At 32.4% G+C, this 14,035-nt stretch overlaps 1 protein-coding gene across 1 annotated transcript; it reads left to right on the top strand.

The window, feature by feature from the left end:
• The first annotated feature begins 4,973 nt into the window (after positions 1–4,973).
• Positions 4,974–13,133, top strand: LOC127878716 (lachesin-like). The gene is made up of 7 exons (XM_052425248.1): positions 4,974–4,980; positions 6,778–6,920; positions 10,960–11,170; positions 11,877–11,927; positions 12,157–12,189; positions 12,433–12,720; positions 12,942–13,133. The coding sequence occupies exons 1-7, from the start codon at positions 4,974–4,976 to the stop codon at positions 13,079–13,081; spliced, it is 873 nt and encodes a 290-aa protein (XP_052281208.1). The 3' UTR covers positions 13,082–13,133.
• The last annotated feature ends 902 nt before the right edge of the window (positions 13,134–14,035 follow it).

The following is a 14,035-nucleotide window of genomic DNA, read 5'->3' as shown; positions in this document are numbered from 1 at the left end:
TTATTATCCGTTGCATATTTCGTGCATTATTTGGAGAAAACAATCGATACATTAAATACTCGTTGTTCTACAAACTTATGTCATACATCATTAAAATGCGTTACCAAGAGTTCATTTATCATTTTCCACAGGAACCTAACTCAGAAGTATGAATAACGTATACCAATGTTTATATGGACCAATATCTGCATTGTACTGGCATATTCACAGGTTGTGTGCATAAACTGCTGATTGGTGTAGATTCCCGCTCCGCGTCGATGATTTGTTCACTGAGAACGAGCATCCAATTGGCTAACTAAATGTGTCAGTTGTTCTTTGGAATATAAATCTGGTTAAAACTGTTAATTTCAAGCACACTTTTTTGTCAAATATCTATCTTCTACCCACAATCAATCAATTTTTTTTATATAATCCGGTTCCGGCTCGCGTATAAGCCGGTAACAAGCAAATGCTTCCGGTAATATCCGTTTTGATAAGTATCCTCTATAACATCGTATCGAAAGCGCTTTACCTTGACATTTTTCAGTTTTATACACCAGAAGTACATCAAATCAACGTTTCCATTGCCCCTTATTATATAAGATGTACCTATTTAATGGAAGGTACCTGTACACACCGTTTGTAAGTTAACGATAATTAACTCAATGTACTGCGCACCCAAAATACTTGCAACCCAGCGGGACACCTATTTATTATTCGTTTACCTTCGGATTTGTTTAAGCATACATTCGTGTAGATTACTTAAACAATTACCGCCGATCTCTCAGGCAATCGAGTAAAGATATTTATCTCCTTTTCGGTTGTCAAAAATAATACCTCTTTATTAACAGACTGCGTGTTACAAAATGAGTTGCCACTTAAGCCCACCCAAATAAGAATATGTGAAAACCATTATGAAAACATATCCGCAGATAAAATGAACCTATGCGAAATACACGTAACAGCTGTAATATTCAGAAACAAGAAACAAATTATGTGTTTTATTTGGTTTTACAACATCCTCTAATCGTATTTGTTTTTGTTTTTTTTCACAGATAACTGTTGTATGTTTCCACTGACTCCTCCAAAATCCAATACCGGAAACAGCTTCATTCTGCAAATTGGCCATGGCAAAGGTTACTGTGAACGCTTTACAAGAATTCCAGAGCCAATGAAGTTTTGTGCTGTGAAGGTAGCGGCAGCTGGCGTTAACAATCGTTGAAAGAAGCGTTAAACGGATAATTAATTGTGAGACAGCGTTGATCCTTCATATAACCAATTGGGCTTGGAAAGTAAAGGAAAAGCGCTTCCTACATCTGTATCAAAAATTACAGGAATACTAATGGAAATAAAGTTTACGCAATTCAAAAATAGTGCTTTGCTTCAGCAAACGTGACTTTTATGACTTTCTCAGGATTTCTGGTGAATTACAACGGAACATAACTGCAATGCATTACGAGCATTATTCAATACCAGCGGGAGGTGTTACTGTAATAATGGAGTAAAATGAATGCGTTTTGGCTATAATAAACACAAGGAATTGAACATGAAACATTAAAGGTAGTTTCAAACTATACACAATGTGAGACCAAAGCGCGTTGTTCATATGTGCGAAATTGTATGGTTGAAATAATAACAGTATGCGAGGGTTAACTCATTATGATATTAATAAATAATTTACGCCGGATTTATTCCACCAGTACATCAGCAATCGTCTTTGTCTCGTGCCTTTTTGCAAATGTCGGTAAGTTGCTTTTGTGTAGTAGTTACACATATTGCATGTGTTTTTTGATTTTGTAATCTTTATCAAACATTTTATCTGCATTGTGTTCGCAGCCCTTGTTTACAACTATGGTCGTCATTCGAAGGTACATTGGTCTACACAATACTTTAAATTATAACAATTGTGTTGAAATGCAATTTAAATTGGAAACATTTCTGCCAAACGAGCATTAATTTTGAATGCTATCACTAATTTGCGTTTTCGTATACATGTATACATAGTTTTAAATAACAAGCTATTTATATTTTCGGGCGTAATTTTTTTTCAAAATTTTATATTGCTTAAATTTCTTTCTATTTTATTTGATGATGTATGGAAATTGTACGTTTTTTCCTTAGCAAGGTGTTTCCTCCTGCATAGTGTCTGTCTCTTTCGACCAAGTTATATTATCGATTTGTGTAAAGATACATATTGGTTCGCATATATTGTTAATCTTCATATTTTAATTTTGATGTAGTTTTATTGATCTTCGTAATGTATGTTATGTTACGCATATTGTTTACTTCAGTAAGTTCTACTATACAGATATTAAATAGCCATTCAGGCAGGTATTATGCACTTTGTTATCGGCGTTAACGCATAGACAGTGTTGCGAATATATATTACTAATTATCAATACCGTTAATATAAGAAAATATTCAGTGAAGCAAAGGAATAAGCAAACGTGTGCTTTGCCTTGAACTGTCGACACTTAAATTTGGAATAGCGTAAGCGATAAAGAATTTAGGTTAAATATATATTCGTGGATTAGTTAAGAATATGGAACTATCATAAACCACTTAAATTATAGTATATATTGTAAAATACTTAATACCGGAGCAACCTGCTTAAACATTTTAGTTTGTGTCCAATCATGACTTTAAATGATAAACGTATGATATTAATTACTAGTAAATGTGCTTTACAATCGGTTTCATTAGTTTTGGTATGCATATATATACCTACGTCTGTATGGGCTTTAAAAGATATGTTATTAAACGGAGATATAAATCTTCATTAAATGAACATGTTCGACTTACAAATAAAATAAAAAATGTAGTGGTGGTTATTTCAATATCATCATTTGTTTTAAGCTGTTATTTTAACTAGCCGACACAGTTATTATTTTCTAAATCATTTTCTTAATGTGTTAATACTAATAACTTATTAATAACATAATTTACTTAGATGTTGTTTTTTAGCATGTATGTTTTGTGTCCCAAAGAGCTTAATGACTCAAGAACATATGTATAAAGAAAAATAAACATGTATATGAACATATTGGATATGCGCAGTCACGAAACCTAATCGTGCAATGCACTAAAATATATAATACCGACAAAAAAAAACGTCTATGTTAGATAGTCGTTTTCAAAACGTTTAAATTATTTTTTATGATCAATAAATCATAAACCACCGGAGAACATTTTCTATTGTAAAGTAAGTACTTTTCATTTGCTTTATGTCAAACAGAGCATGCACACTCTTATGCAACAACTTATGTTTTCGCTTTGAAACGGCGAATACTGCGTATTGAGTACACTTTGTTTCGTAGATTTTCGTCGACATTCAGTTTATGAAGAACACGTATATATATGTTACTAAAATTCCAATTTTTGTGTTAATTATAAAATGTTAATTTATTGTTATTTACCTTCCTGCCTTTTACGTCGATGCTGCTAGATAAGTATCACTCCCTATGCAAATGTAATTATTTTACAACATCTGCCTCTTGATGTTAAAGTTTTTTTATTCATACAATTTAAGGTGAATAATGCATTACCAAATGACGCATAAAGCTTACTACAGTAAAAATGCTATCGATTTCAGCCATTTTGGTATAAAAGTGTTATATTGTGAAGATGTTCCGTAGGATTTTTGAAAATTATGCAAGACGTTTGTCAGTCTGTGTTACAACCCGTTTTGTAATAAAAACTCAAATTGTAATAAATTATTACAAAGTGGGTTGCGATGCATTATTACATTCCGTTTTGACAGTAACAACCCGTTTTGTAATAACAACCCTAAATGTAATAAATTTTATCATGTCCATTAAATCAGAGATACAGACTTTTTAAGAAGTTATTTTCATGTTTAAATAAGCTTTAGGGTAGGTATTGACAATTTACGCGACCTTTGTTCTAAAAGACTTCATTCAAAAATTGTGTTTGTAATACAATATTACAAAGTGAGTTGCGATGAATTACTAAATTTCGGGCTAATAGTATTAAACCCCGAAATGTATTAAACCCCGAAATGTAATACATCTAAATATGTCCAATTATGTTCGAAATCCAGCTTTTTAAAGATATTTTAAGTTGAAATAAGATTTATAGTAGGTAAAGACAATTCACGCGACCTTTGTTCTGATAGAACAGGAAAAAGTCATGCATGTAATAAATTATTACAAAGTGTGTTGCGATGCATTATTTCATTTCGTTTTGACAGTAACAACCCGTTTTGTAATAAAAACCTGAAATGTAATGAATTTTACTAAGTCAGACAAAGTCCGAGATACAGTCAATTTTGAAGTTATTTTTCAAGTTAACATAAGTTTAAGAGGAGATATTAAGAATTCACCCGACATTTTTTTCTAATAAAATTCATCAAGAGATCATGAATGCAATAAATTATTACAGAGTTGGTTACGATACAGAATTACATTTCGTGTTGACAGTTATAATCAGGTATGTTATTAAACCCCAAAATGTAATACACTTTACAGTGTATTTTAGACAAAATCCGAGAGTCATTCTATCTTCGATGTAATTTTTAAGTTTCAATAAGTTTTCGAAAAACCCAAAATGTAATAATTTTTTACAAAGTGGGTTGCGATGCATTATAACATTTCGGGTGATCTGTAACAACCCATTATGTAATGAAAACTTGAAATTAAATAAAATGTACCATGTCAGATAAAGTCAGAGATACAGTCTTGTTTAAAGTTATTTTCAAGTTTAAATTAGTTTTAGAGTAGGTATTGACTTACATTAACATCCAAAAATAAATTAAAACACGTATTTAAAATATATATTGTTTGAAAGGAATCAATGTCTTTCGGAAAATTGTTATTCTATTTTAATATATAGATATTTCATGTATATGCGTAGCCAAATACAAAAATACCAGTTCAATAAAACATTAATTCATTTGGATATTAATGATACGAGCATATAGAGGTTGCAAGTATCATTATCTTTAAATCACTCTATTTTCGTTCGACATGAAAGACATGGCAAGTGAGAAAGTTAGATTGTTCAAGACCCCACACTATTTAGAAGCGACGTTGATGGTTGAATCAAAGAGAACATCGATCAATACATCTGCAATTTTACCACTAAGAATGCGTAATAAGAATCATTATCATGATCTAAAGTGATTCACAATTCACAATACGGTTAGTTTATAGTACGCTTTAACAGAAGTTTGATGATTAATTGTAAGAATAAATTGTAAAAAAAAAGCTTAGCAACATATGCAAACCATTATTATTGAAACGTTTTGCTCGTCGTAAGGTTTATTAAATGTTGATAGATGATCCGTTATTATACATTCTTTAGCATACTAATCAATGTCAGCCATGTATATATGAAACCTGTATTAATACATTTTAAAACTAAGTATAATAGATCTTATACATTTGTTGGAGATTATATCAAAATAAATATAATGTATTCTTTTCTGTTATTTATTTACCTGTTTAATTGGCGACAATTCACTAAACAATACAAATCAAACACTTTTCGGACCTCACTATTTGCATAGACAAAGACCGGTATGTATGTTTTACAATATTTATCCCTAGTACATCAGTCTCCAAGTTGATCACATATTTGTGTACTTATATGTCACTTTATTTAGAAATTTTAAAGGGATAATCATGTGATACAATGAAATACAATTACACCAGTGCAGACGTTTTATAAAACTTATCAAAGAAACCAAGCTTTAAATACGGGAGACAAGTAATCTAATAAGCACTGGTATTAAACATTAAGTCAATTATACAGTACCAAAACATCGCTTCTCAGCTAAATCAATCATAAATATAAAAATACATGAGACAACTGCTGTACGATGACTTATGCATGAATTAGATTTTTTTTCCAACAGGAATAGATCTCAACGTGTCGCGACTGTTATTTTTTCTATAGGTCCTGTACATGGCTATCGCATACACATTTGAACAAAAAAATCTCTTAAAGGGGCCTTTTCACGGTTTGGTAAATTGACAAAATTGAAAAGAGTTGTTTCATATTCGCAAATTTCCGTTTTAGTAATGATATTTGTGAGGAAACCGTAATACTGAACATTTACCATGCTCTAAAATAGCCTTTATATGCATCTTTTGACGATTCAAAAACGTGAAAATTATGAAGGGTTGCAACGCGAAACGAATTAATAATTTGGAGAGTTCTGTTGTTGTCGTTATATTTTGAGAAACTACGAGGATCGTTTATATTAAGTAAAAAATACTTCGCTTATTGTTAAAGGAAGGATGGCCGAGTGGTCTAATGCGCAGACTTTTCTGCTACAGGACTCATGGGGTCAGTGGTTCGAGTCCTGCCGAGGGTTAACTTTTTTTAGTTTTTTAATTTTATTCTTGATTTTTTACTGGAGCTTTTTAGATCCAATGTTTACATTGATCGATATAAAGCATTAAATGGCAAACTTCAAAATATGCCAAAATCTGTGAAAAGGCCGCTTTAATTGCTTTAGATTTCTATTAAATCATTTGCAAATGTGTGCAATTAACATTACAATAAACAAAGCATTTGAACACACTGCATCATTTAAATAATATTGTGATTGTACGGATTGCAGAAAGCGTGGCGCCGATGCAATTGAAATAAATCGATACAAACATCGCACTTTAATAGTCAGGTGACGAAATCATTTTCGTTTTATATGGTCCTCGTTATGCATCGTCAATAACAGTGGTCGTGATCATTGTTTATTGTTCGTCAAGTTCATGTTTGCTCTAAATGATACTAAAACAACAAGATTAAGAATGTGATTCTCATTTTTGTTTTCAGTTGTTTTGCTGACCGCTACGGTGGACTATGTAGCTGATTACGAAGGTCCTACGTACTTCATCCCTCAGCCCAACAACGTCACCTATCAAGCCGGAGCAACTGCCACTCTAACCTGCTCTGTCGAAAACTTAGGAAAGAAATTCGTAAGATTAGTCATTCAAAACGAGCAGCGTTTCGTTTCATATATGTTGAACCAATTATTTTAGGCTCGATTGCGTATAAGACTTATTGTCTGGGCCGTAGCCATGGAAGATGCAGCTCTTTGTTTGCAATTAAGAGACGATCTTGTGAACGCTCCGTGTTCGGAATCGAAGCAGATACTTCTGAATAACTAGGCGGACACAATATCTACTTCACCACCGCGACAAAGTTTGTGTGTAACGCAGTGTGTGATTTTGTATAGTGGCACCTTGCATAAAACGCTCATTCCTCCTTCTTTATTCACATTATCTAAGTGTAAACAAGCAAACACGCAACTCAAACAGATTTTAACAAACTAAGATTGCTCGAACTTGCGTCGGCTCAATAAATAGATCAGTGCATATAGGCGATGCTTTGAAAACTTGTTTTATTTACCAAACACTTAACGTGTGCATTTATTTACCTTTTATTGCATAAAGAAAACATCTTTTTGAAAATGCACTTATGTACTTAAATCACGCCTGTACATCAATTTTCGGCATAATACAATAAGAGCAGCATACACACGAATCTTGCTATAAAGACACTTATTTCGAGTATCATGTAATTTTCAGATCAAGTGTACTCATTAAATTTGTTTAACAAATAATAGCCATTACTTTTTGTTTAAATAATGAAGTACCAAATCAACAAAAACATGTCCGCGTAAATTAAAGCATACGAATTGCAATAAGACAATCATCCTCGCTGAAATATTTAAAGTATTTCTTTGAAAAACAATATATAGACATGGTAATTGAATATTAATTTTTATTTAAACGTATGATTGTTGATTGTTTAATCTCAAAGTTAATGTTAATCTCACAAGAAAAACGTTTTATCCGCAATGGTCTTATTTCTAAATTATATTGTAGTATTAAAGATCATGCGCGAAGCCGGCTTCAACATCGCAAAGGCGTTTGCTTTTACTATTTTTCAGGACTACCATGCTTGCACAAAGTTTGTACTTGAAATGCTCCGTGTTGATGTGATTTTACACAGAAACTAATAATTCCATTGTAAAAGCTTGTTTGGGATTGATATCTTTTTTTACTGTCGCTTTAAAGTTACCTGCACGAAGGAAATGTAGCGGTGACGTTTGCACCGTACAAGATTTCTATAATGATATAGGGGACATTTGTTTGATTCGGTGGAGTATCGATTATAATTCACGAGTGATCATAGAAAATAATATTATCACGAGTGGCACAGCCACGAATGAAAAAATATATTTTCTATTATCACGAGTGAATTAAAATCGATATTCCACCTAATCCAACAAATTTTCTTTTTATTTCCATCACCACTATAGTGGCTGACATATTGTTTTTGCCCTGTCTGTTTGTTTGTGTGTTTGTTTGTTTGTTTGCCCCAACTTTAACATTTGCAATAACTTTTGCAATATTGAAGATAAGAAACTTGATATTTGGCATGTATGTGTATCTCATGGAGCTGCACATTTTGAGTGGTGAAAGAGCAAGGTCAAGGTCATCATTCAAGGTCAAAGATCGAATATATAACTTCAAAGCGGCCCAAAAGGGGACATACTGTTTCTGACAAACACATATCTTGTTATTTTATGTGTTTTTTTTTTCACAGTTTATATACATTGTTAAAGAGTTTAACTAAAGAGTTTCGCTGTAAAAAGTAAAATTATCGATAATTTTCACTTTTAATTTTCACTATTCGAAACAATGAAATTATCAGTTTTAATTTACTGATATTTCTCTATAAACCACACGAAAGCATAACATAATGTTAGCCATATTTTTCTTTGATTCGATGTACATGTATAACTGCTCTCGCGATTAAACGGATACATAAATACATAAATCAAATGGAATATATAGAGCAAAGTTAAAAATAATTGGTTTCATTAAAAAAAAAGTTTAATTGACGTATTGTTTTATTTTGTATAGGTTACACGTGTTACTTATTTGATCTGAGTATCAACGGTCATTCATATACATTTAAATCATATGATTAAACTAAATATATGAAATGAGAAATTAGAAGGAGGTCTTTTGTGAAGTGATACGTGATACTAGTTTGGGCTGTCAAATTCTTCTTTACACCTGATCAAGTTTTTAAAATACAGATTTAAAGTGCAATATAACGCTTGAGTGCATCGATGTTTACAAACATTGTTTACGTGTCATCGCAAATTAAAAAACAACAACAGCAATAAATTAAACATTTGTGTAAACCTTAGATCGACAGGCCTGTTTGGATTGTATTGAAACACTGTTACTATGTATAAATAAAATATTAAACGGACCGTCAACGTATATTACATTACTTGAAAAAAATTGTTAAGTTTTCATATTTTCAGTATATTCGGTAATACATTTTTACTGGGTATGTGTACCAAGTAACTACCAGTTAACTATAAATAACGCAAGTAGATTGATCATCATCGTCATGTGGTAAACCCAAGAATGCAAATTGTGCATGCGTAGTGTATTGTATATTTGTGATATATAAAATGATTAATCTACTTGCGTTATTTATAGTGTCTTTAACGTTATGTCACCTATTTTCGCGATGTGCTTTCGATTTCATATCGCGAAATTGTATTACCGAATATACTGAAAATATGAACTTTTTTCAAGTAATGTAATATAACAGTCGTGATATGTTAATCAATATAAACTAATACATGTAAAGAATTACCGGTATTTAAAACTTTTCTTTTTTCGTCAATCTGGTTGACACTTTAACATCAAGACTTGTTGTTCTTAGTGAGAGATTGTCGACCGCCATTATGTTCCAAAAGTGACATGAGTTTCCTTCTTATGAAGGAAGCAGAATACTACATGCAAATGGGGTTAAATACGTGTTCATGAGTTGTTTGTATGTTAATTGATGATAAAGTAAAAACAGCAAAACTGTTGTCTATGCCATAGTAAAACGATAACATATAGTAAAATTAGATGTGAGTAATACCAGAGCCTTAAATCACGGTTTATAGTACCTTTACTAGATGCTCACGTTACCCAGTCTTCTCCCACATACACGTTTCCTAAAATGGCAGTGATCATACCACAATTAAATCACAAATGAATATTTTAGAAAGAAATGTTAAGTTTCCTCAGAAAAATAGTATTTAAAAACACACACACTTTTGACATAAAACATCGTAACACTTAACTCATGGAATAAGTGCAAATGACTTGATTCGCATTGTGACGATCTGTTTAGTTATTGTCACGAATGATCTCGAAAACTACCACCGAAAATCCAATTGAAGATAGAAGGCAATTCTTATGTGATCATGATACCATTTTCAGTTCGCCTTAAATAACACGTTTTGTAAAAAACATGTTTAAAACAACCAAACCATTGACTTTGTTCCAAAAAATAACTATTTGGAGAACAGCAGTTGATTCGTTTTAGTGAGATTGAGTGTTTAACATGGTAAATCAGTACTTGCCTGTTTTTTCAAATGACACAAGCATAAACAACAATTTAGAGAGCAATATGGGATTGGCATTTACATAAGCATAGAAACACATACGCATAAAAAAATAATAACAACGTTGCCAATACTTCAGTGGCACTTGGACTAATTTGAAGAATACAAGTAACATAAACAATACCAAGTTTGAAGTATAAATTATGTGATGTGCACGAAAACTCATAATAATATAATAACACATCAGCAAATTATTGAAAAACCTCCGAAACGTTGAGCGGTAATATAACAGTACGATGTCAATCGTCTGTCAGGAACATATCCCGTCTGCTTTCTTGTTTTGATATGTTTATTAGTGATTTCCCAGACAGCATTTTGTATTTGTCAGTTTGAATATTATTTTCTCTTTTTTATTATATGCTTTCACGTTATTTGAAACATATGAACTCAGGATCACGTATTTTCGAAGGTGTAAAATTATCTTCAGTCGTTTATTCTCTCATTGTTTTACCATTGGCACTTATGCTTATTAGAACAGGGCATTTCTATCCGTTGTTTTACTACTATGTGTTTTATTTTTATTTAAGATTGTTTGGCGCAAGACGGCCGAGCCGCACCCTATATCAGTAGGGAACATGATATATGCACCAGATACACGATACGAAGTGGCTTTTGCACCTGAGCGACGGGAGTTCAATTTGGTGATACGAGCGGTGACTCAACATGATGCGGGTGTATACGAATGTCAAGTCAGCTCAAGGGATAAACTCGTTCGACACATAATGCTGCGGATAGAAGGTATTGACTTTGCTATAGTATGACTCATTGGGTCATTTTCGACCTGAAATGGCCCACAAGTCTATCGGGGGTGAATAGAAGCCGATTCATGTCACACTGGGCTGACTTCAAGCCGACTCTGGTCACCCCGGATGACTAGCGTCGGCTTCATATCACCCCAGGGTGACATGAATCGGCTTGAAGTCACCATAGAGTGACAAGAATCGGTTTCTAGTCACCCCCGGCTGACTTGTGGGCCATTTCAGGTCGATAATGACCCAATGAGCTATAGTATGAGTCTTCATACTATAGTATAATTGTACTATATTTATGTATTTCAATTTCGAAAATGACTATTTTCAAACAGCTTTAATTGTAGTTCATGCATAGGATTTCAGACCGTGTATGTTTGTGTATTTTGTTTTTTCGCCTTTTTAATAAGTAGTTATTCATATTTCCGCTGTATGTTATCCTACTCAGACTTAAAGCCAGTTTACCTGTGTTAGGAGTGCCGACTAAAGACAGTAACTGCAAATGGTCCTGCTTGAAATAGGGGAATGGCATTCAAAACAATCATTACACGAGGTCTGTAAAACAGATCAATCTGCATCACATGACAAACACACTGAGTTATACTACTTATATATTAAATTGCATGCGAATTGTTGTAACTACGAATGCACATACTCAAACATTTGTAAAATATAGTGTTGTATTTATGATTCAGAAAGACCAGAAACATTGCCATCGCAGTCACACATATCGAGGGAATCAAACGGTAATGGTTAATATAACCAAACAACTAATTAGTAATACTATTAGACGTGTATGGAAGTTGAACACCATTTGTCTGATATGGTGTTTTGATGTAATGTATTTAGCTTTATATGATCCATAATTTAAGACATGTGTTGTTATTTTAAATCCAGTATCATTAATACAATAAGGCATATTAAACGCATCTTTAGTCATGTTTAAAGTTGAAACCCGTTATTTTATTTTTTCAGTCGCGATAAGGAATCCGGATTACACTATGCCAGGTACTGACATTATCATTACTTACACAACGCACTTTTTGAAACAGTTTGAGCTTAGATATACCGCATGCATACTATTTAGGTCAATATAAAACGATGAGACTACAACCATTTCGTCCACAGTATCATATAGTTAACCCCAGGGAATCGACCTATTTAACGACGGACATTTTACCGTCAGAATGTCTATCGTTTACACGATAATAAAGCGTGTGCCTTATTGGTGATGACATGGTTCTGTTTCAGAAATTCTCCTGTCAGGAAAGGAGTACGTAAATACTGGTGATACAATTCGACTTGTGTGCAATGTTACTGGAACTTCAGATATACCTCAGGACGTAGACTGGTTTAGAAATGGAAATTTGTTACGCTCGATATCAAACAAAATACTTATATCTAAGGAGACGTCTATGGTACGACGTAAATTAGACAGCGTTTTAGAAGTGCGGTTTAGCAAACTCGAGGATACCGGTGAATACGTATGCAGAAATTCAGAAATTCTTATTGCCAGCCAGAAAGTGATTGTTCTAAATGGTATTTTAATTTTTATAGATATAAAAGATGCATCAACATATATTTGATTGTTATGTTAAATTTGTCTGTTGCATATCATTATATTCAATACTTCGCTTACTGAACTTTATTTGTTAACACAAAAGTATGATGATGAAAAAGCCACTTTATATTTTCGTATGCAGTAAAATGTGAAAATATTGGAAAACATCCATTGATTTCTGATAATTTATATTTTACAGATGGTGATTCGAATGTGGGTAAACGAGGCGCTGGTGCGGAAGCAACAAGTGGTCAAATTTGCAATAGACAGTGGTGGTCACTAATTATATCAGTGTTTCTTGCAAAGGCTGTGACTGATATTATTGTGCACACAAGCTGACAAATGATGGAAAAATTAATTAACGGGTTGCTAATTTACATTCCATGATATTCATGAACACACTCATGTGAAACTATTTTTGCACATTTTCATTGTATATAAATTTCATTTTTATTGATTTTGTATATGAAATACACTATATATGCATATTTGTTCTCAAATTAAAAATTTCCTATGATAAGAAATACTGTAAATGCAAAATTTTGATTAACTCTTTAATTGAACATATTTACACCAATAAATTATGGTGGAAATATTTCTTAGCGCATGCAATTTTTGTCTAATTTTGTCATAAGAGCATACACTAATTAGTATGTGTTCTTTTTTTGCAAAAATGATTTCTGTGTGTATGTGTATAACCGTAAACCGATAGTTTTACAACGCTGTAATTATGGTAGATTTTAAAAACCAATAGTTTGTATGTGGAATTGATCACAAGTTGTGATTATTCTTATAAGTTTATGATGAGCATTTTGTGTTTAAATGAGACACAGTGTTATTTTTTCTTGTATTTACATGTGCCCAAATACACGGTTTTAAATTCGTGTCAATAATTTTGCGTGAAATATGTTCAAGGAATAGTAACGACATGATTTATGTAAGCGACCCCTAAAGATGGACAGTACCTTAAACATAATATGTTGAGTAAAAGACAATCAATAAAAGCAACAATCTAATAATACTCTTATTTCGTAGATGAGCATTCGATGCAATGCAGTTTGCTGCGTTAATATATTTATCGTTTTTTTTAGAAAGATCTTACTTTGAAAATATAGTCCAGTCCGGACTCAATTATAACAACCGAATTGTTAATGAATAGGAGACAAATCTATTATTATCGACATTATGCAGAATATTCACACGTATTCATTTAATGTTCAAATATTTTGTAAAAATGCCACATTTGCTGTTCAACATAAGGAAAGATACCAATAAATCATAACTTAAGACATT

The sequence above is a fragment of the Dreissena polymorpha genome, chromosome 4 (genome assembly GCF_020536995.1).
Source record: "Dreissena polymorpha isolate Duluth1 chromosome 4, UMN_Dpol_1.0, whole genome shotgun sequence".
Lineage (NCBI taxonomy): Eukaryota > Metazoa > Mollusca > Bivalvia > Myida > Dreissenidae > Dreissena > Dreissena polymorpha.
Note: the sequence above shows the minus strand (reverse complement) of the source record. Positions and strands in the feature narration are given on the sequence as shown.